This window comes from Lutra lutra, chromosome 6 (assembly GCF_902655055.1).
Source record: "Lutra lutra chromosome 6, mLutLut1.2, whole genome shotgun sequence".
Classification (NCBI taxonomy): Eukaryota; Metazoa; Chordata; class Mammalia; order Carnivora; family Mustelidae; genus Lutra; species Lutra lutra.
The window spans coordinates 11,749,202-11,773,768 of NC_062283.1; the positions used below are offsets into that span (position 1 = coordinate 11,749,202).

Genomic DNA, 24,567 nt, shown 5'->3' on the forward strand with positions numbered 1-24,567 from the left:
ATGTATAGGAATTTCCTCCTGAACCAGAAGGATCACTCCTTGATAGAGGGCCCACTTGCACCTTTACAGGTGTTTTTCTTCTCCTCCGCAGCAGCAGCACAAGCTAATTTATGAATAAGAGACGCTTAGCTTTGGCTTGGGGTGAATTATTTTCTTTAAGCAACTGGCAGGCGTGTGAAGTCTGTGTCATCTGCGGGCTCCTAGCATTCGATTTTAAAAGGCATAGGGCTAATTCTTCAATATCTTGCAGTTTTCAAACAAACTCATTTCAAGGAGGTTCTGCAAACATGAATGAAAGTGATGGACACTTTAGGATTTCTGTGAGAAGGCATTAAACACGAAAAGCACCAAGAAAGACGAGAACGGCTCCTTTTGTCTCAGATTTTGACCGTGCTCAAACTGCATCTAGGCTTTTACCCATTGCTTGGAAGAACCGTATTAAAAGCTTTGGCCATGGGGCACCTGGGTGGCCCAGTGGGTTAAGCGTCTGCCTTCGGTCCAGGTCATCATCTCGGGGTCCTGGGATCAAGCCCTGTGTTGGGTCCCCTGCTCAGCGAGGTTGTCTGTCTCTCCCTCTGCCTCTACTTCTCCCCCAACCCCGCTTGTGTTTGCTAATAAATAAAATCCTTAAAAAACAAAACAAAACCGAAACTTTGGCCTTTGTGGCTGACTCTGAACTCTCTCAGCACCCAGGCATCCCTCGTACTCCTCCTCCTTCAGGCACCCTTGCCGTGACTGCTGGCACGCACTTTCCCCCATGTCTGTGCTGGGAAATTTGCTCCAACTTCTGTCCTACAGGGCATTTCTCAAGTTTTTCTCGGAAGAGATCATGCTTTACCCACGAGCCGTCACCCATGGGACTTCTGGTCCTCCATGTGCAAGGGCAGAGGTAAGGGGACAACCCCAGAATCTGTCAGCATCGGATTTGGGTCCCCATCCATGAGGGGGTAAATACAGACATACGGGAATGGGGCAGGATGGGGAAAACCATTTCTTATTTTTGTAACCATTAATAAAAAGGTGAAAGAATTCTTTTGTTCAAGTCTTACCACTTATGTCTTTTGACCGAAGAGCCTCCTGAGGCTTCTGTCTTTCCATTTATCCCTCCCTGCTGTGTCTTTTAAGCACCCTGTCCAGGGCTGTCTCCTCCAGGCCAACCCATGCCTCCCACTGAAAATACTAAACCACGATGCTTCTCTGGCCTGGCCTCCTCCTAGTGCACCTCCCTGATTTATTCCCCTCACTACCATACACACCATCTCTGTCCTCAGCGCACTGCCCTCTGGCAAGCTCATAGCATCTCTTCACTTCTCAAAGTGCACTCACTTTTTCCCAGAACCTAAGCCATGTTTTATGACCACCTTCTTGTGACTCAACCCCTCGACCCTGCCGTGACTCTTCCAGGGCTTGTGTTCTACGACTCCAGTATTACTGAACCTCTCCCTATGAAGCAATGACAGATCACTCCCGTCTCGACCACTGTTACGTTTCCAGCAAGCGTTAATAACCTAGGTAGTCAACACATGTGTGGCGTGAACCAAGCATTGCTAGAATGCGATGGAAGATAGGATTAGGCATAGGAATCGGAGAAAACAAATCCCCATCTCTCAATTTTTAGAAGATCATTTTCTGGAAATAATTGTAGTGGTCAAGGGCTGAACTTCTGCCACAGCTGAAATCACGTCCTTCCACTGCTACAGGTAATTATCAGTTCCATACACGATGCCCAGGTTCCCGACTGCACTGAGTACTTCCTGAGCCGCACCAGCGGACATGCCTGGAGCGGATCCTAGCAGCTTGGCGTCGCATAGAATGCGGCCTCGAGTGTGCCGCTGAGACAGTGACTGTTCGGACCTGGACAGGTGCTCCCCTGTCCCGACCAGACAACTAACTTAGCAGCCATCACCTGAGTTTAAATGGTTAGCTTCCAACTCCACGATTCCTTTCCCTCTGTGGTAACTTTCTAGTCCTGTCCCCGGTGTTAAAATTTCATCCGTTTATGTATCTTCTTCCACTTTCACCTACATTTCAATCCCGGACCAGAAAACAGAGGAGTGAATCACGGGATGAATGTTCTCGATTAGGGCTGATAGCCTCAACATTTTCAAATTTTCTGTATCTGGGATGTTATCGACGTTCCTCCTTTTTTTAGTGAATAAACCTGGTTTAAATGACAAGCAACATGAAGACACAAACACCACATCTGCTTTAAAGTCTTTATTATCCTGAATACAAAAGACAGAAGTCCTTTAAGATATAACAGTTCTTTATGTGGAAACATTATTTTTTTTTTACAAGTGAAAAAATAAATACCTCTTGGAATAAAGGCTTATATGCTAATATGTGCCATAAAAAAGTAGAGTTTTAATATTTGACAAAATGTCTGTGCAAAGAAACAAATGCATAAACACATTACTGCTACATTAAGGCAATATGAAAAGTATACTCGGAAATCTCAGTAAAGTGACAGTGTAGGCTTCTAGCTTTCACTGAGCTAGTATTGCACCCAATAAGGTCATCTAGGTGTCCCGACGTCCTAGAAAACCCACAAGCTGACCAGCGTCCAAAATGCCCCAGTGGGAGTGGAAAATGTGACTAAGAATGTAGAAAAAAGAAATTCAAAACCCCTCAAAGACCTAGGGAGGGGACCACCGGAAGTTAATACTTAAGCATTTACTACCAAAAAAAAAAAAAAAAAAGCATATGATAATCTAAGATACCTACGATAAGGCTATAAAAGGCTTGATGGCTCGAGCAAAAGCAACCCCAGGGGATGAAGCTGTAGTGGAGGTTTTGGGAGAAGTGGGGACCCCCCCCGCCGGGTTCTACATCGTGAGGCTTCATCTCTGCAGGCAATGTTCTGCTTCCCGAGGAACATGTGTCCCCTTTTCAACTTCAAAAAAATAACCCAACAACTCAAGAGCCCAAGGAGTGCGGACTGCTCCACAGAAATCTTATAACCAGACTGGTAGCATTTTATAATCGAAAGACTTGGGGGAAAGAGGGCAGGGAGGGGGGAAAGGAAGCCGTGCATACTGAGTTCTCTGTCTTCCACTAGCCAGACCAGTTTACGTCTGACAACCTGGCTGTCAACGTTTTGAAAGTCACAGAATGGACTCTTTGACATCCGTTTGCCTTCCAGTCGTTCTTGAGCAAGTTACAAAAACAGAAATGACATTAAAATGACAGTTTAAGAAAAGTTTCCTATTAAAAGGTTCAGAGCTCCACGGCCGTACAAAAAGAACCAAGTAAATTCTTAAAACGAATTCTTACAAAATTTGCTGCCATGTAGGAAACTTACCTTGGGATACATCAGGAGACTTCACAATATCCTTTCCTAAAAGGTACCCACTTTTTGGCTCTGCTGCCACTCAACGGACATCACAGATCCTACTCATTCCTCTAACTGGATCATGAGAAGGTGAGTCCAGGGAACGTGTCTGTGTCCAGAACTCTTCCCGGCCCCACCACCGCCGGCGCGGACTCTACACGTGGTATGTTTTGGCGGGGAGGAAAACTCTATTTGTCCTTTTCTTCCTTTTTAAATGTTGCATGGCAGATGGGCGTGTCGGGCCTTTCGTTTTCTCCACGATCCATCATTTGTGTAGTTAAGTAGCAGTGCGGTCCGTGGAAACGTGGCACGTCCCGTGAAGGGCACAACCCGTCAAATCACGGTCAAGTTGAGCAGACTGGTGTGGGTCGGCAGATAGACGTGCTGCACGTGCTCCACCCGCGACCTGCAGACCGGACACGACTGCAAAAGAGAAGGCCACGGCACTCGTTAGGACGCCTCCGAGGATGTGTGTTCAGGGCTTACGAGCGGCACCTACTCTAGTCAGTCTGCTAAGTAACTTGTGGCCGTGACTATTTCTAGATCTAAAGGGGTAGAGATCTTTGTGGTCTCTCTCTCTTTTTTAAAGATTTTACTTATTTATTTGATACAGAGAGAGAGAGAGAGAGCATGCATGAGCAGGGGGAAGGGCAGAGGGAGAAGCAGGCTCCCTACTAGGCAGGGAGCCCGATGTGGGGTTCAATCCCAGGAACCTGGACTGTGACCCGAGCCAAAGGCAGATGCTAAACCAACTGAGCCACCTAGGCACCCTGATATCTTTGCTTTCTAACAGGTTTGAAAGTCTATACCTTACTAGGGATTCAAAATATTATGAAAAAGTACAAACCGCAGGCAAATAATTAGGTTTTTCGTCCCATTCTAACCCAGGCACGATGAGTAAAGTGATTAGCACGGAATTCTTGCTGTGTGGTGAGGCTGTGTTCCCTGCAAGGGCAGAGTGCAACCCTCTGGCGGTGGGATGCAGGAGAGCTGAGACCCTTCCAGAGTCCAGGTGTCCCTGGCTCAGGGGGCTGACCCAGGCCAGGGCGGGTGGGCGGATGCCATGTGGCCCATGAACTTGGCTCTGCTCTGAATCCCACGTCACAGCTTCATATCCCCAGCTGGCTTCTCAGCAAGCATGGCCCTCCCTCAGCCACAGGGGAGCATTAGGCCTGGGGGTCCAACCATGTGGGGGTGGGATGGGGGGAGGTGGGGAAAGGCAAGTCCTTGACCTACTGTCCCTGGAGAAGAAACTCCTTGTTATTAACTCATTATCTACTCTCAGGAAGGACAAAGGCGTCCTGCCAGCTCAGTATATAACCATAAAAATAGTTCCGAAATTAGCAGCTTTTGAAGGACTAGATAGTGTTTGGGGCTAATCTGAAAATAAAACCACAGTGACATTTAGCAACCAGTTCTTAGAAATGACAACATGCTGAAAAAATTACTATAAGCGGAAAGTGTAAGGTACGGAAAAAGGAAAACAGGTGAGTTGCTTTTGTTGATTGTATTAATATTAAAATTGGTTTGACTTGCCACCTAAGAGCCGATCCAGGACGCCCCGGAGGTACATGCGGCAGTAAGAGGAAATTAATCACCGGTCACCTCCGTGGAACAGAAAGTGAGCTCTACCTACCACTTCTCAGTGTTCTTTTCCAATATTTTAAGTAAATCATAAAGACACTGCTCCTCAGTGTCAGGAAGCGGGGAGCAATGGTCCTAGCCTCCGGCTCACCCGCTCACGAGATGTTATCTTGTGAGTCTGAGCCTCGTTTCCAGAACCTAGAAAGGGTCTACGATTTAGAGCAATTACACTGTTGGAGACAGTGCGCTGATCCAGGGTGTTTCCCAAGAGCAGTGCCTTTGAAGTCCCCACACGGGAAGCCCCCATCCCGGGGTGCAGGTGGGGCTGGGCATTCCGGCTCACATCCGGCACCGGCAGGTGCTCACTGACCGTGAGCAGGGGGCGGGGCGGCCACCGAGCACCCCTCACCTGCAGCTGGGCGGCGCAGCCTTCACAGCACACGGTGTGGCCGCAGGGGCAGAAGGCCGAGTTGATCTCCTCCTCACAGCACACCATGCACAGCATGGCCTCCTTCAGCTTGCGCAGCTTCTCCTGGAGCGCCCTGGTCTGCTGGCAGCTGAGGCCCTCACAGCTGGCGCAGTTCAGGCTGCTCTCCGAGGACTTAAGCGGGGAGCTGGGAGGGCTGTGCTCGCTTCTCGACACGAGGTCCACCACGCCGGCATTGTACAGAGCCCTCCTGGCGTGGTCATACACCTCCTTTGACGTTCTTTTAATATCGAAGACGTACTTCTTGCCAAGGTTAATATTTTCATTCAGAAACAGAGAGGCCAAGTGGCCCTTCAGGTCTCGGCTGTACTGCATCATGACGGCACTGGTCACCGTGTCACACCTGCAGGGACAGACGGAACGTCCGCTTCAGTACCATAAGCCCGGGCATTCCCATGATTCGGACCCTCCGATGCTACCATACCTAAGAATATTCGTGTCAGTGGACATTTGTATTCTTTACTGCATGCCCAAAAGTAAATTCTTCCAGGGTTATGTGTGTTAAACATTTCAATGATTCTACCTCTCTGTTTCTCCAGTGTCCCCAGAGGACCTGGGATAAAGCAGCCGTCAACGGAGAGGACAGTGAGCGTGCGCCTCCACCTCTGGGGACAGGAGCTCCAGTCAAAAACAGCTCGTGGCAAGATAAAAAGGACATGTTCTTCTTTCCTGGCTTTATGCTAAAAATTCCCACCAATTTTCCATTCTGCTCCAAAATTTTTATGTCTATCTTAACAGAAAAAAGGTTAAGATTGCAATTAAATTTCTCAGCCTTAATTTCTCACATATTTGGGTCAAATCACAAGTCTGCTTTAAAGCACCTTCCGAAATGAGGGTATCGCTAGTGTGGCTAGAAAATCGTTCCTGGGCGCTGAGCCATCGGGGGGGGGGGGCGGTAGCCACTCTCCCACAGAGACGACTTAGGTCACCCTGCTGGGGAAGAGCAAAGCAGCCGTGGGTCAGGCCCAACGAGGAGGCGCCGTGAGGGAATAAGGTCAGAGAAGCGGGGGTGTGTGTGTGTGCAGCTCGTTCCCACGCACGTGCTGTGGGGAGAGCAGGACCACATTGATAAGGACCCCCGTGCTACAGCAGAGCAGGACCAATGTTCGAAAGCGGTGGATTTCCACTTACACAAGATCCACGGACACAATGGTACTAGAAACCACAGGGACCTTGTTGTCACCTGAAAACCCGGAGCTGCGGACTGACGCTAAGGTTGTGGGGCACAGGGCGCTACGTGCCTGTAGAAAGCGTGGGTCTCCGTTATTGCTCGGTAGAGCCCGCTGGCCGCCCTGGTGCTGATCATCTTGAACAAGAGCACCACGCTGTTCCCAGACTCCTTGGTGACGGTCAAGTACACGTTCTTTCCCGACTGGGTGGCCATCTGCACCACAGGGTAAGCGATCCTGAAAACCCGGGAAGAGAAAAGTGAGCCGGCCCTGGAGGGGAGATCTGCCATGGGCTGTGCTCGGGACCCAGCGGGGCAAGCAGACGCTTGGTATGGGGCTGTAAGTAGCCACTGCACTTCCTGCTCAGAAAGGCGTGGGAGAACGGTGGGGAGAGGTGCTGCAGTGAGCTGTGTGTGTGTGTAGGTGGGAAGGAGACTTTAACAGCAGTGAACTTTTTTGAAAAATATTAACTCTGCCACATCAGTACACTTGAGTTCATAGTTTAAAAATAATGTAGGCTGCGGAGAAAGGGGAACCCTCCTACACTGTTGGTAGGAATGCAAGCTGGTGCAACCACTCTGGAAAACAGCATGGAGGTTCCTCAAAATGTTGAAAATAGAACTACCCTATGACCCAGCAATTGCACTGCTGGGTATTTACCCTAAAGATACAAACGTAGTGATCCGAAGGGGCACGTGCACCCGAATGTTTATAGCAGCAATGTCTACAATAGCCAAACTATGGAAAGAACCTAGATGTCCATCTACAGACGAATGGATAAAGAAGATGTGGTATATATACACAATGGAATACTATGCAGCCATCAAAAGAAATGAAATCTTGCCATTTGCGACGACGTGGATGGAACTAGAGGGTATCATGCTTAGTGAAATAAGTCAATCGGAGAAAGACAACTATCATATGATCTCCCTGATATGAGGGAGAGGAGATGCAACATGGGGGGTTGAGGGGGTAGGAGAAGAGTAAATGAAACAAGATGGGATTGGGAGGGAGACAAACCATAAGTGACTCTTAATCTCACAAAACAAACTGAGGGTTGATGGAGGGGAGGGGGTTGGGAGAGGGGGTGGGGTTATGGATATCGGGGAGGGTATGTGCTATGGTGAGTGTTGTGAAGTGTGTAAACCTGGCGATTCGCAGACCTGTACCCCTGGGGATAAAAATATATGTTTATAAAGCTGTAAAAAAAAAAAAAAAGAAAAAGAAAAAAGAAAGGATGAATACCCAAGTTTTGTAGCAACATGGACGGGACTGGAAGAGATTATGCTGAGTGAATTAAGTCAAGCAGAGAGAGTCAATTATCATATGGTTTCACTTATTTGTGGAGCATAACAAATAGCATGGAGGACAAGGGGAGATGGAGAGGAGAAGGGAGTTGAGGGAAATTGGAAGGGGAGGTGAACCATGAGAGACTATGGACTCTGAAAAACGATCTGAGAATTTTGAAGGGGTGGGGGGTGGGAGGTTGGGGGCACCAGGTGGTGGGTATTGTAGAGGGCACAGATTGCATGGAGCACTGGGTGTGGTGCAAAAATAATGAATATTGTTATGCTGAAAAAATAAAAAAATTAAAAAAAAAAATAATGTAGGGACCCCTGGGGGGCTCAGTTGGGGAAGCGTCTGCCTTCGGCTCAGGTCGTGATCCCAGGGTCCTGGGATGGAGCCCCAGGTCAGGGTTCCCGCTCAGAGGGGCATCTGCTTCTCCGTCTGCCTCTGCCCCTCCCCCAGCTCATGCACGCTCTCTTTCTCCCTCTCAAACAAAATCTTTAAAAAAATAAATGAAATAAAAAATAATTAAATGGTTGTCTGAATAAAATTAATATCCTTGCCCAAAATGAAACATCTGATTTCTAAAAGGTAAGTGTCTAGCAAATCCCTTTCTGGTTTGATCTATTTTCCTATGCAGAGCTATAAAGGGATATGCATGCTTTGGGCTCAATAAAAATGTAAGACGTAGGTTACCTATTAATTGGGCAGAAGTCGTCTTTGCAAATTGAGATTCCTTCAGGTCCAACCCCAATGAGGAGCTTCTGGCCCTCGCTGTCCCTCACGGAATGCCACTCGATGCCATAGTTTTCCATTGCTGACACGATCTGCAACACCTGGTATTCGGCTGAAGCCTGGCTGGTCCCTTCCAACTCTTTATGCTTCGCAACAATGCTGTTGGACACCAAAAGGGCAGAGAGATATGGAGAGATGAACTGATGTGGACTTTAGAGAGAAATCAGTATCATTTTCACTAGTGAATCACACGGATGTCAAAAACTCAAAGCAATGTAGCATCGACATTTCATTTATTTAGCAAATTCACTGTAAAACACTTTTGAGGCACCACTCCAGATCCCAAGTGTCCAATATTCAGTAGAAAAAGCAAGTGGGGATGCCGGATGGGGTGAACTGGAAGAATTATGGAAAATCTCTAGAAATATACGTTAAGAAATTTTGCATATAGGAACTCACACAGGTGTCTACACTTACTTTGTAAGTTTCATTTAAGGGACTGATGAGATCATCTGCAACTGAAGACTGCAGGATTTATTCTATCTGTGGTGGCAGACAGCCTCTAACACAGTCCTTCAAGATCCCCACCTCCCGAGAGTCACACCCTTGTACACGTCCCTTCACCCGAGTGTTGTGTACCAGCTGTGTTAACGGCTGGCTGGATTCACAACTCACTTCTAATGCACAGAACATAGCAGAAGTGATGGGATGTCACTCACTTCTGAGATTAAGTTCTAAAAGGACTTGACTTCGGTCTTGGGTGTTCCCTTTTGCTCTGACTGATGGCTTGTCCTGGGGGAAGCCAGCTACCATGTTATGACGCAGCGCCCCGGAGAGGCCTGTGTGGTAAGGGAGGAAGGCCCTGCCAACACACCACGTGAGTCAACCTGGAAGGGGATCCCTCTTTTGGTTAAGCCTTTGGATGACAATGAACTCCACCAACAGTTTGCCTCATGAAAGATTGTGGAGAACCCAGCTGGGCCACAGCCAGATTTCTGACCCACAGCAGGGAGAGATACTGTTGTTGCTGTAATTCCCTAAGTTTGGGGTAACTTATTCCCCAGGAATAGGTAACTAAGACACGTTAGGTCTCTTGGTTTAATCCTTGCTGGGACGAAGAAAATACCAACATACATGATAGACTTTTGAAGAAATCTGTATCCTTCAGAGGTCAAGAGATTTTAAAAATTCCTCTTCCATAGCATTTTATAAAAGGGCATTGATTTAGGTGGGATTATGTTTGGTATCTGTAAATTTCTCAAAGAAAAGGCTAAGAATCTTTGGAAAATAACTGGCTAAATTGGGCAATGGTCTAGTCTCAGCCTTACCAATTATCCGTATAGAGACCGTAGATCCATTTTCTTCAGGAAATACGGATAAATTCACTAGCTGTATGAACACGGTTGCCCCAGGGCAGCCTCACCTGTTCAAGGTGGCGCTGGAGAGCTCCTTCGCACACAGTTCCTCGTAGCTGTACTTGGCCGTGTTCTGATTGTAGTCTCCAGACTTGGTCTGGGCCAGGAGGGCACTGAGTTCCACTGCCTGCTCCGGGGAGCACTGGAGGTGGCCGGCCAGGAGGGTCTCCTTGATGTGCAAGAAGAAGATATGCCTGCAGAGCCATGCGAGAAGGAGGTTATCCCGGGGACGAGCTTGATATCAAGCTTAACCTGCTTAGCAATTTCATAAACCGTTTTAGGTAAGGAAAATACAGTAATTTAAAAAGCTACCCTGAAAATGCTTGCCACTAAAGAGCCATTTTTGTTTTTGTTTTTGTTTTCAAAATCATGAGTATTAAGGCAACATAAGTGTAAGAACTTAAGTTTCTCTAGAATAAAATGTATAACCGAGACAAAAACAAATCTAATTAAGACAAATCCAGCAACATTCAAGTTATCAAATATAAAATAACTTCACACAAGTTTCTGCATTCAATTAAAAAAAATTTAAAGAAATTATCTTGAGAAAAACTTGATCTCGATGTGGACTTGATATCTTAGCTTTATTCAAATGACCCCCAAATCTCTAGTTTGCCCCAACTTCTCTAAGCATGATATTCAAAAGATATTCAAATGTCAAATATAGACACCTCCACTTGGGATATTCAGGATCCTAATTTCACTTTGTTCAAAACCAGACTCACCGCCTTCCTTCCCAAACCCACTTTTTCTCCCAGTGGAAACCTGAGGCTTATTTGTTATTTTACCCATAGACCCACTTTTGACATTTTGTTTTGTTTCTACCTACTTTCTATCTCTGCAAACTCTTTAAAGTCAGTTGTAGTCTCCCTATTATTACCTCCTATGTCCTACTTGTGTCTCTCAACTGAGAATTTACCTCTCCCCCAAGCCGATCTCTCTAGACTCTGCTAATCCACTCTCCAAGCTACTTGCTTCTGGGATAAGTTTGCCATTTGTCAGCTCAAAAACTCTTCAAGGGATCCCATCTGTTTGCCAAGGAAGCATGCTATTGGCATGAATCCGGGTTCTGTGGGTCTGGCCCTCAACGTTCAGCCACATGTCCCATCATTCCCTCCACCAACTATGCCCCCAGGAAAGGGACAATTTCTCTTCCTGGAAAGAACTAGCATGTTCATGTCCTCGTGTCTCTGGTCTTGGCTGCTCCCTATGTCCTGAGGGGCATTTTTCCTGTCCCCTGAGATACTCTTTCATCCATATCATGTGCAAACTGTATTTCTCTATCACTGTATTTGAAATTAACTTTTACAGTTAGCTGCACATTAGCTGACTTCTCAAGTGTCTCGAGCACCAGAGAACCTTGTGAATGGATATAAAAGCCCACATCGTCTGCCGACCTCAAGTTCCATTCCATTTGTGCCTGTCCTAACTGCATACAATATTACATGCTACGTTTCCTATAAGGTGTGTCAGACTTAGAAACTCCCAGGAAATGCCACCTACGTTGCCCGTTAATCCAGACTGCCCAAGATTCCCAACAGAGTATCTAAAACCGCTACAGTCAGACCAGCCTAGGTTATAAAATTTGACTCTGGCAAACGTACGGGTATAACCTTCCTTTGATGACTTGTTATAGCTTTTCAAACTTGCTTAAATACCACAATATTCCTCCCACTAACAAATGAGTTACGACCAGCAGTAAATCTCTGACACTGCTCTGAATACAGCTCATACGCCCAGCTTCCCGCTTGCACTGGATACCCTGATTCCAGTCCTCAACAGTGCTTTTTTTTTTTTAAAGTTTTTATTTATTTATTTATTTATTTATTTGACAAGGAGGCAGAGAGGCAGGCAGAGAGAGAGGAAGAAGCAGGCTCCCTGCAGAGCAGAGAACCCGATGCGGGACTCAATCTCAGGACCCTGGGATCAAGACCTGAGCTGAAGGCAGAGGCTTTAACCCACTAAGCCACCCAGGTGCCCCATCAACAATGCTTTTATTTATATACTAGTCCTATGTCTGACATCCTAGGTAGAAGGGACACATGAGCAATATAAGAAAAGCAGAGAGAAGCTGGACTAGAAGTACAAGGGGGAGGGGCCCTATGGACAGTCTCACAACATCAGGCAGACAAGAACCACTAATCTTCCTTTAAAAGATGTTTAAGTTCAACGTTTTGTTTGTTCTAGAAAGATAAAGAAATATTTAAAGTTATCAGACTCTGACAAATACTACAGGTTTTTCTGGATTCAAAGCCCCAATGACGAAATCACGGTAAGAATGCCTAAGAGCACGGAAAGAAGATAAGCACGGTTTTTATTAACCCAAACATCTGTTAAAGTATTTTTGACACCACTCAACTGAGAAGGGGGTCCCTACTGGGGCAAAGAAATAACCACAGAAATAGCTTGTTTTAAAATAGCTATCCGAGCAGTGAGGGCTCGCACTCCCATGCAATCGTGGTGGTACAACACTGCTTCAGCTGTCCAAGGCTTTCTCGATGGCTGTTCAGTAAATTTCATCTTGGGGGACGTATCCCTGTCTCTGTCCTCAGGGGAGGGCCAACAGTTGGACACAAAACTCTGAACACATGGTGATGGTAAAGAAGAAATTACAGGCTGAACAAGTGTAAGGGCATCACCACAAACCAAGTCTTCTCCATGTAAATACTGCTCAGGTATCTTTTAACTTCTTTATATTAACCTAGAGACTAGTTCTCTGTTGCATGAGTGACGTTTCACCTCCAAGAGTCTCAAAATCGATCCAAGTTCTCTTTCTGAACTATCCACGCCCGCTCCTAGAGAGGCAGCTGCCGGAGTCAAAGGCAAAGGAGCAGGAACAGAATACGAACAGGTGGTCGGGGGTCTGAGACCACATGCAGCTCTTTTCTCAGCCTGTGGGTCAGCATTTCAAAAGGGGAGCAGCAGAAGGACAACTGGCCTTTTCTACGTACCCCTTTCTAGGCTGGATGGCAGTGCATACCCTGTAAGTAGAACAGTCCTCCCCTTCCCCGCTAGGTGAACTTTCTGATAGGGCCCTTCCTGTATTCTGCAGTTTCATGGCTATCAGGGAATCTTTTCATTTGGAGTCAACAAATATTTGTCATTCATTGCCTCTGTGCCAAGCCCTACCCTGGGGTCACAGGGTGAACCAATCTGATAGATCCTTTTTATGTGGAACAGGTGGGCCTTTAGCATGAAGGAATGATGCCCTATTGTGGTAACTCCTCAAACTGGTTTTTGGGGGACATGCTGATGCTCTTGAGGAGAAGACAAGGAAGCAATGACCACAAGGGTCACCAGCTGCAGTGAGCCATCAGCAGATTATCTCATGCCCTCTTCCCAACAGGGATAGTGGCACAGCTCGGAGACATTTTCCAACAAGGAATCCAGTGATGGCTCAAGTGTTCGCAGGGTGATTTTGAATCAAACACTTTTTTTTCCTATTATTTTTCTCTTGAACCATTTGCTCTGTAACTATCTAGTTCATGGACTAGCCCCCCGCCTTCCCTTTTTGTAAAATGGGCGAAAGGTTTCCAATCATATCAAAATAAGCAGATGTGAGCAAAGAAGTCATATCTGCAATGAAATTGTTTAGGATTTTATTTACTTGAGAGAGAGTAGAGAGAGAAAGAGAGAGCGCACCAGCAGAGGGGAGGGGTAGAGGGAGAAGGAGGCTTCCCACCGAGCAGGGAGCCCCATGCCCTGGGACCATGACCTGAGCCGAAGGCTGTTGCTTAACTGACCGAACCACCCAGGCACCCCAGTGAAAATTTTTTTTAACTAAAGATCAAAAGTGGTTGACATCTCTCATTGGCTTTAGGCTATGTGCTAGAATCACAAACAGAAAGAAAGTCTTTGCGGGGGGGAAAAAAATTCTTTGTCTTAAGCAAATATCTGTGAATATGTCCTGCAGATAAAAGCTCAAGCTGAATTTTCTAAACATTCTTCTGGCTGTGTGATTCCTCAGGTTTTACTCAGTTATTAAGCAAATGGATTCCATCAATATGCAGATCGGTCTGGAGGCTCAAAAGCGAAACATTCCGGCTCACTCGGGTCTTTGCATCACGGGTACAAATGAATTCACCCCTGCTGTGTCATTATGGAAGATTTTTAAAAATGGAGTAAATATTAAGGATATGCCATATTCTAATTTAAAAAAGTCACATATCCTTAAGACATTTTTGTTTCAAAGTCCTTCAAATTTCTTCTACTTTAAAAATTAATGCCTTTCCATAGCTTTAAGGAATAAGGTGAGTTCATTTAAGAACTGTGAGCAGAGAACTGTCCTCTGAACACCGAATTGTCTTATAAAGAAATCACCTAATAATCAAAGCAGAACTTTCTGGCAAACTGACAGGGGTCGCTGACCTGCCCATTACAGGGGAGGTTGTACTCAATCACTGCCATCTGGTAGCTTCCCGGTGACGTCATCTTGAAGAACTTTCTGTGACACAAATGTAAATCAACTATATTCACATTTGCTGTTAGACTCAACACTGGAGTAACAAGCCTAAAGCATCTTTAAAATGGCTAAGAAGTGATTTTTAAAAACTCTCCAATGCCAACAACTGAACAGTGTTTCTCCCCCAGACCTGACTGACCCTGGCCAGGGATGCCGGTGTGCCTCTCACCCAGTCAGACCCCCTCTGAGCTTCCCCGCGTGCCTACCTCAGGTCAGTGAGCCGGTTTACCACATGGGTTTATTTTAAACCAAGCTCCAACTGCCGAGCTATATTTAAAAACCATCAAATTAAAAAAAAAAAAAATTACTATACATTTTTTGTTTCGTGTCTTAAATTCCACTGAAATAAAAATCAGTTCATGACGGATCCTAGGCTTCAATGTAAAAGCTAAAACCGTAACAGCTCTTAGACACATGAGAGGGTATCTCCATCCCTTGGGCGGTAGGCAAAGGTGTCTCAAGACACAGTAAGAATCATAAAAGAGAAAAACGGATAAATCAGACTTTACCAAAATTAAAAATTTATACTCATCAAAAGGGATTAAGAAAACAGGCAAGGGGCGTCTGGGTGGCTCAGTTGGTTAAGTGTCTGCCTGCAGCTCAGGTCATGATCTCAGGGTCCTGGGAACGGTCCCACATGGGGCTCCCTGCTCAGCAAGGAGCCTGCTTCTCCCTCTGTCTCTGGCCCTCCCCCTGCTTGTGCTCTCTCTCAGTAAATTTAAAAAAAAAAAATTTTTTTTTTAAATTTATTCGACAGAGAGAGACACAGCAAGAGAGGGACCACAAGTAGGGAAAGTGGGAGAGGGAGAAGCATACTTCCTGCTGAGCAGGGAGCCCGATATGGGCCTTGATCCCAGGACCCCGGGATCATGACCTGAGTTGAAGACAGACGCTTAATGACTGAGCCACCCAGGCACCCCAATAAATAAACTAACTTAAAAAAAAAAAAAAGAAAGAAAAGAAACTGGGAAAGCCACAGGAGAAAATACGTTTACAAAACACGTCTCTGACAGAGAACTGGTAGATAGCAGAATCTGCATGGATCAAAAACAAAGGCAACAATTCAGTAAAAATGGGTAAATGACGAGTACAGATACTTCACAAAAGAATATATAGGAAAGGCCAATAAGCACATGAATAAAGTATTTAACATTATTAATTAAAAGAGACCTATCAATGACCAACCCCCCCCACCGCCGCCCCCCCCATCCCGCCCCGAGCCTGGCAGGGATGTGGAGGACTCAAAGACTCTCAGTGGGAGGACAGAGTGGGACACTTTGGGGAAAGGGCTGGTAGTTACTGACAAAACTAAATGATCACCTCCTCTGTGACCCAGCTACCCCATTCTGAGGTATTTCCTCAAGAGAAATGAAATATATGTCTACAAAAGAGATTGTACTTGACCACAGCAGCTTTACTGGGAGTAGTTGGAAAACAGGTGTTCCCCAGCACAAGTACGGATCGACAGTAGCCTATTCACACGACGGACTGCTACCTAGCAAGCAACAGCCACTGATATATATGTTAACAATAAGATGAATCTCTAAAAAATTAAAATGAACAAAAGACACCAGACACAAAAAAGCACGTGGTACAAGATCCCATCTGTGTGAAGCAGGACAACATAACTACCCCATGCTGGGAAAACACACAACCCTGTGTTGTGCCGTGGGGGGGCAGGAGTGGGGAAGGAGGGTGGAGACCGACCTCGGAAGGGCATGAGGGAACTTTCTGGAGTGGCGCTAATGTTCTAAATCTCAATAAGGATTTTGTTTAAGCAGACATATCCATTTGTCAAACCTCATCAAATGGTATAACTAGCATTTACACATTTTGTCGTATGTAAATATCTTATCAAAAGGGAAAAAAAAGAACTGTAGACAAATGCAGAGTTCTACTTAAGGATATGCATACTGAAGTCTTTAGGGGGAAGTATACTTACCCACAACTTAGTCTGAAAAACGTCAAAAAACAAACTTGTGATAAAGCAAGTGTATTAAGCTGATTAAACTATAATAGTAGAATTTAGATCAGGATATTGGCTGTTCACTGTAAAAACCTTCAACTTATCTACATGTTAGAAAATATTTATAGTAAGAGGCTCAGTAAATAACAGTAGTGGGAATCCTTTTGGTCATGGTTCAGAATTCAAATGAATAGCTACCTATCTTAAAATGAACTATCAAATCTACTACACTCCATGGAAGGCTTGTGATTGAGAAGCTGTCAGGACCAAATAATGACCAAGTCAGGTCTCTATTCAGCTTAAGGAAATCCTTCTCAAAGCCGAAAATGGGAACCATGGAACAAATTTGTTCTTCCTCAGATTCCAAAGCAGTTAAAAGACACAGGGTTGGGGGGGGGGGGTGGTAGGGCAGAAAGGGAAGGGAAACCTCCTATCTCAGAAGTGATTACCAGAAGCATGAGATCTGCACTTGGAAAAAATAGGATTACTAACTCACAACAGATACCTGACCCAGGCAAAGAAAAACCCAGGCCATCCTGCAGTTTAAATGTGTTCCCTAAAAGATCTTTCCCAATGGTCTGGATCGTGGGGAGTGCTGTTAGATCCAGGAGAGTTCTAGAAACAGGCTACAGTGGGGCATGACTGAGAGAGGACCTCATTCGCCTAGAGCTGTGCGTCACTGGGCACCCTGAGTCTGACCCTATGTGCCAACTAAATAGTCCACTTTTAGTTCAAATGACAGATTTAAAATTAAAAGTTCATTTTGGTTACATAAAAAATCAATTTCTTAATGTTCTTTGGAAACTTCATACAAATATACAAGTATGAGAAATCCATAAAGATACTTGAACGTGTCCAGACGGGAGATCTGCGGCTAAAATAAATATATAGTCCTATAAACATCCTATACTCTGCGCAAAAAGAAAGACTTAATAGTTAAATTAGAATTCAGAAATCTAAATACTTTCTGAAAACAGTAGCAAAGTCTGTTTTTCTTTCCTGGAGCCTGTTTTGTCCTTGGTCATACAAAAAAAAAAAAAAAAAAGAGAAAGAAAGAAAAGGAATGTGTCATTCTACTCTTTGGCATAGAGTTGATATGAAAAACACAGTGACACCTTTACAGCAGATAAATATTGCTGCAATAGTATCTACAGAACATACCCACTCTGAACCCCACAAAGGTAAATTATGCTACGCAGCCTTTACCAACAGTGACAACGTACTGAAAAATTTTGTACATGATTACAGGTCCTGGCTAGGATCCATATGATTTGGTTTGAACACCTTTTTAAAAAGATTTTATTTATTTATTTATTTATTTGAGAGAGAGAGAGAAAGCACCAGAGCAGGGCGGGTCAGAGGGAGAAGCAGACTGTCCACCAGGCGGGGAGCCCAATGTGGGACTCGATCTGGAGACTCAAGAATCATGACCTAGCTGAAGGCAGACTCTACCCATGGTTGCATTTGGCACTTGCTTTGTGGATTCAATGAGGCCATCTTCCCTGGATTTTGACATCCAAGTGATTTTTTGCTGGGAGAAAGGGGACACATGGTTCAGTAAGTACTTCGAACCTACAAACTGGCTGAAAATTAGATTAAGAGAGCCTCTTGCTCGAAAACTATCTGAATTTCATAAAAGGTCCAGGCGAGTGGTAGTTCATTTTAGATGAGAACTAATAGCCACAGTAAACAAAAGGCTTGGGATGGGGTAGAAAGAGTGAAGGAAGGAAGCAAAAGAATGCCGAGCACGGAGAAAATTCTTAACAGACAGTAATCACTACAAAACATTTTTTAATGGTGAGATTTCTTTTAGATTGTCTCAAACTTTTCAGTTTATAGAAGCAAACTGGTAAACGTTTCACTAGCTGTAAGAAAATTCATATTATTAATATCTGTTAACCCCATTTTTATTTCTAATTTCTTAATTCATGGATTCAAGACATGTTTATGCACCAGACACCTGGTAGACTCTGGGGATACAATGTTGATCAGCCCCCTGCTTCGTGGAATTTAAATTATTAGAGTAGCTGACAATAAACAAATTGTCACATAAGTAAATGGTAGTGTTATATGCTCATTAGATGCTATAAAGGAAAGCTACATGATGTCTTGGGACAGGGCAATCTCCTGGGCAGACCCAGCAAAGGCTTTCCCAAGGAGCAATGGAGGACAGAGGAATTTAACAAGTGGAGTCAAACTTAGCACCACTTGCTCGCACGGCTGAAATCTTGATGAAATTCAACGTTCAGAATTACAGCATTTCTCCAACATGTAGTTCAGGACTCATGGAACCCTTGTACTGAGGCTGATTTCTGGGAAAGAGAATTCAGGTGTTGATGAGTCTTAAGGACGTTTGGGAGGGCCCCTAGCAAAGATCACAGAACTCTGCTAAAATGTAGCAAAGTCAGGAGAAACAAAGATTTTATTGGCAGTGGGCAGTATAATCACCATCTCTGAAGATGAAGCATGTAATTCTCAAATCTCTGGCTTTGAAAATGTTGACAAAATCTGGTCTCAATCGCTGTGAATAACTGAGACTTTAAAAGGCAAGAATTTCAAAGATCATTATTATTTCAGATCTACCTCCAGAATACATTAGTTTCACTTTTAGTTTTAATGCACAGCATGGCAAACATCTGCGGAATATAACTGCTTGTCTCTGCTTCTGAAATGACCAGCTGAGTCTGAACCAGACTCTCTGGTTACTTTCCAGACACCCCCCACCCCCCAAACCTGCCACCACCTTCAAAGCCAAACATAATAATCTGGGTAAAGAACCAAATCTAAAATTGGGCCCAATCAGAGACCAGATTAACTGTATCAATCTAAGCAGACACTTGATATGGTTTCTCTTCCTTCATTTTTATTTGGTGGGGGGGCGGTCTTCAGAAAAATATATTTAGGAAAACATTGAGGAAAATAAGATAGACAGGAAGCAGAAGCAAAGAAAAAAAAATTACTGCTAGAAAGGATTTTTAGAGACAAACTCTTCCTGGGCTCTCAACTTGAGAAGCAGCTCAGGGTTGGCTCAGTCTTGGAAGTCTGGACACTCTGGTAGTTGGGGGCAGAGCTGTACCTAGAATGCAGCACTGCTGCCCCCCTCCCCTCCCAACTACTCTCTTGTTACCAACAGGCCTTCCTGTTTGCCCTTCTTTGGCTGCCTCCTTAATCTGATGCAAACTAATACATTCACTGCCCCCACTTCGACCAGCTCTACCGTGAGTAGGTTACTTTAATTCTCCACAGAGACCAATTTGGCCAGGATAGTTCAGAACCATTAACCAATAAACTATCCAGACACTTTCAGTATACTAAATGTCCCCTCCTGACTTGACTTTGAGATGGTAGAAAATCACAGCTCATAACTGGACTGGCAGAGCTGGGTTTACAAACCATGTAAACAGATCTACTTTATTTTCACAGGAGTTCATATAAATATTTTATAACGAATTATTAAACATCAAAAACTTTACCAACTAGCTTTATCTAACTGACATGATGTGAGAGAAAATCAGTATTTTTGCTCCAGAGTTACATGCACATAAAAACAAGGCTAATTGTAACTATACTGGATCCAGCACAACTTATGATCCTAATAAAAAGGTACAAATGTTAATTACAATCACTTTAGTTACTAAAGCAGAATGCTCTATGCTTTAGGTGGTATTTTCTTCAAATTCTGTATTTTGGACAACCCCATGAAAAACCAGTAAAATTCACCAATATTTTAAAAGCAAACCAAATGCTTAGGTCACGCTAACTTTTTGATAAGATTTCAAAAGGAACTAGAGTCAAAAATTACCTAGGTAACTAGGTATATATTCTCTGAGTGCTATTCAGCATGAATCTCAAGAGTTAAAGTCAACTGAGTCAACAAAGTAGGAAATTTCTAACTCACAGAATATCTCTATTTCTTGCATGAATAAAATGGACTTAATAATGGTTATTAACTCAATTGCAGAAAGCACAGGTAAAGACCATCCAGTGGCAAACTTTAAAGTCTATAATCATTCATAACACCATTGGGTCATGCTATTATGACTGCAGCCATTATTTAAATGAGATGTAGCTGGTCCTCAAAGCTTCTGCAGATTTAAAAAATAAAGCTGTAACATCAAAATAGATTTGCACCCAGAGATCTGCAAAGGATTGCAAAACTACGCAATGAAAATTCCAATATGATGTTGTTGTTGTGTGTGTGTGTGTGTGCGACTCCAAGTTATCACATTGAAGTGCAGAGTGGAAACTTTCATGAATCAGCTTTAAGTTAAAAAACAAACCAGCAAACAAACAGCACCTATTCTGATTAATATAAACAGCTAAAACAATCTTAAACATTCAATTATGTGAATATTTTGCAAGACATTTTCAGGAACACTAAGAATGCAATATACTAGCTTGCCCAGAGACAAATTGAACATTTCCCTTACCCTTTAATAAAGTTCTGTAACAAGGTAAAGGAGACATTTCAAATTCAAATGAACAGTATTTCAAAATATGTTTCTATTGGTCCTTTAGCAGAGGACAAAAAAAAAAAATGACATGCTAACACTCTTAAAGGATTTTGCTCACTTATCTTTACTCGAGATGGTCACGCTCACGTTTTTCACATGCATGGCAAATTTCCAAACCAAAGGATTATGAAAAAATATTAGAACTCAGATCCCAAGTTTGTTATTTTTAAAAGTCGTTTTCTTTTTTTTTTCGTTCTTTTTTTTGTACCATGCCGCTATATGATTTAGATCTCTTACATTTCAGCAATAAATACTGAACGCCAGTTTCTTAATTTGGCTCATCCTTGAGAAGTATTACAGTCAGTCCAGGGGAGAAAGAATTTTCTGTTTGAAAAAGGAAACAACATGCTCCGGTTGTCTACCACGGCTGGTGGTTTTCTAGAAGTAAAGAGATGAATTCAACAACCTCAACAATCATGTGTTATTTATCTATAGGTTGGAGTTCGATTACACCGGCCTTACAAAGTTCTCTTACCAAGTATACAAGAAACTTAAAAACTTCTACAATTCTGCTCTGAGTCAGACAGAGCGCTTTGCTGCATATTGTAATCTGACACTAGGCAGAAGTTGACTAAGTTTAAGTAACCCAAGAGGAACTGTTTCCTGCTTTCTGTTAGAACGGTCTACAGTGACCTGTAGTAACACGGCTGAAGCAGAGGTTACTATTGGGCATTATATGCCGCTATCAGGAAGTCAGTTGGGGTTTTAACCTTTTTTTTTTTTTTTTCTGCGTTGTGGCACTGATCCCGAGTGTTTGTAAGTATTCAACCCTGCTGCCTCATTGTTTACAAGACAAGAAAAACCTCAAGAGCTAGAAAATGCGCTGCAGGCCAACTGGGCAGCTCACTGTTCACCTCAACAGAAGGGCTGGGCCGTGGAAAACTTCTCAGTTACGAACTAGCTCACTCTGTATCAAACCATTTGCCTGTGAACATGCGCTGGGGAAGGGCAATGGCCCTTTCTAAATGGAATCAAAGGTCTATCTGACATTGGTTTATTTCGGTGTCACTTTACCTAGTCTGCTCCTGTAAGATGAGATGAGGCTCCACGAAGAACTTGACTCTCAGTTTAAGCCGGTAAGGGGCTAGCCCATCCATCTGCTGGGAGATCCGATTTCTCAGATTTAGCCATAAACTTTCACCTTTGCTACCCGTAAATTGCAGTCCAAAATAATCAACTTCTATAATCCCCAACCGCCTGCACACCTAGAACAAAAATGAAGGCAACAAGGATGAGGAGATGGTCCATGGAGTCCAAGCAAACCCAAGGACATCATCTGGGTCTAAGATTCCTGCCTGCTTTTCAACAAAGTTCAACAAAGGTGTTACGATGCCTGTTTTAAGCTGTAAGAACAAAGTTCTAGGATCCCAGTGTTGCTAAACCAATGGAGAGGCTTGTGCTTCCTTTATCACCCAGGACACTGTCCTCTGCAGTAGAGAAAAAGATGTCCTCAAAAGCAACCTTCCAGAAAGGCTGAGGAAGGGAATCTACAGGGTATTTTCCCTCTTATTCCAATCACTGGAATTTCCTCCACCAGCACAATCTGCACAGCTGATCTGGCAGATTATCTGGACAATTTTAACCATCTGGACTCCAAAAAAAAAAACAAACACATTGAGGAAACACGCCACAAGTGTCAGCTAAGCTTGTTACAAGAGGTTTTGCAAACATCTCAGGTCTAGCGGGTGTGAGGGCACAGCTTTCCACTTGAGATCAAATTTGCTGTCTGTCCTACCAACATGCACTGTTTCGAACCACTCTTCTCGACTCCTAAGGAAATGCGTGCTTTAAAGGCAGCGGAGTGCATGACCAAAACCCACGGTCCTCTCGAGCCCCGCAAACGGGAAGGTGCAGGTGAACGGTCCATTTGAAAAGCAGCAAGAGACGAGGACCCCGCTTGTCTGCCAAGCAACCCGAGGGACCTGAGACCGCCAGCAGCCACTTCATCTCAGGGCTCAGCTGGCGCTGCCAGACCCCGAGGGGACCCGACAGGCGGCATCATACACACACCTGCGGCAGGTGTGCTGGGCCGCCTTCTTCCGGGAAAGTGCGGGGTTTGGGGGGGGCAGGGTGGCAGGCCCTCCGCGCGCGTCCTCGGCACCCCCCCCCACGCGCTCGCAGCCTGCAGGAACCGTGTGCCCCACGGCCGCGCGGAGGAGGAGGTGCGGGCCGAGCGCCCGGGACGCGCTCCCCCCGGCCGCCGCCGCAGCGCCGCCCGCCCCCCGGCAAGCCGCGCTCCCCGGAGCCTGGCGCCGCCGCGAGGCCCCTCGGCCTCGGGGGACCAGCCGACCCCCACCCCCGCCTGGCCCCCCGTCGTTACCTGGTTGAGGCAGTCCTCGCCGTTGGCTTTCGCCTCCACCTCCACCTCCATCAGCACCGCGTCCGGCCTCGTCACATAGCACAGCATGGCTGGGGCCGCCGCTGCCGCCACAGCCGCCTCCTCTTTGGTGTGCGCGGGGCTGCCGCCTCGCCACGGCTCAGACCCAGCCCCGGGCTCGGCGAGGCTGGCCCTCGGGAGGCTGCAGCGCCGCAGTCCGCTGCCCCGCGCCCCGCGGCCCCCCGCGCCGTCCTCCCCGCCACCCCCTCGCCAGCCCGCCCGCCCACCGGCTGCCCGGGTCTCCGCCGCGGCGCCGCACTCCAGCAGCCCGACTGCCTGCGGCGCGACAGGGACTCCTCTGATATAGTGGCCCCGCCCCCTCCGGCTGGGGCCCCCGCCAATCACGGCGGCCCCGCCCCTCCGCCGCCGCCCGGCCAGCCAATAGCGGCGCCGGCTCCGCCGCGGCCCGACCTGCCAGCGCCCGCCGAGTTCTCCCCGCCGCCCCGCGAGGGGGCCGCCTGCGGACGCCGCGGGCTGCGGGAGCAGGGCGGCTCCGGAACGCGCCCGCCGCCTCTGCCCGCTGGGCGACGCTGCTCCGAGCCGGCGGCAGCCCGGGACTCCGAGGCGGGGGCGCGCTCGGTCGGGCTGGACCAGACAGTGACTCCGCGCCTCGGAGCCGCCGCGGGTCTCCGGCAAGCCTGGGATCGCTCCGAGAACGCCCTTCGGGAGAGGCGCACGCTGAGAGCCCAGGGAGCCGCCCCCAAGCCCACTGCAAACTCTTTTCCCCGGGGGTTTGCCACAGCGGGTGGTTGGAAGGAGGGACGGTTGCTCCTCATTTTGGACCTCGTCAGCTGAAAAACAAAATCTGAGTATAAAAGTTTGTGCCGTTGACCACTGAGCCGGGGAGCTTGGTCCAGAGCTTTTGTATAGATCCTCTCCGGAGGCTTCTGTTTACTGGTTGTGCGGAACCAGAACGCCTTGCAGGGCCCTAAGGCCCTCTCTGGTGTGGTGCATCCTTTCTCGTGCGTCATTCATTCATTAAACGTTAATTGAGCCCTTGCTGTGCTCCCAGGCCATTCTCTCGGGCAACCAGATGTTATCCCTGTCTTTTTTTTTTTTTTTTTAAAGATTTTACCCATTTATTTGACAGACAGAGATCACAGGTAGACAGAGAGGCAGGCAAAGAGAGAGGGAAGCAGGCTCCCTGTTGAGCAGAGAGCCCGACGTGGGGCTCGATCCCAGGACCCCGAGATCATGACCCAAGCCACAGGCAGAGGGTTTAACCCACTGAGCCACCCAG

General features: G+C 46.0%; 1 protein-coding gene across 2 annotated transcripts; it reads right to left on the reverse strand.

The window, feature by feature from the left end:
* Positions 1-2,202: 2,202 nt before the first annotated feature.
* On the reverse strand, positions 2,203-23,575 carry MYLIP (myosin regulatory light chain interacting protein). Of its 2 annotated transcripts, none has more exons than XM_047734081.1 (7): positions 23,271-23,575; positions 21,965-22,050; positions 10,017-10,202; positions 8,555-8,752; positions 6,644-6,808; positions 5,325-5,745; positions 2,203-3,754 (listed from the first exon to the last, which is right to left on the reverse strand). In XM_047734081.1, the coding sequence occupies exons 1-7, from the start codon at positions 23,355-23,357 to the stop codon at positions 3,665-3,667; spliced, it is 1,233 nt and encodes a 410-aa protein (XP_047590037.1). In that variant the 5' UTR covers positions 23,358-23,575; the 3' UTR covers positions 2,203-3,664. The 2 variants fall into 2 exon arrangements, with proteins under 2 accessions (XP_047590037.1, XP_047590036.1); XM_047734080.1 differs by having other exon boundaries at positions 21,965-22,155; positions 23,271-23,573.
* Positions 23,576-24,567: the final 992 nt, after the last annotated feature.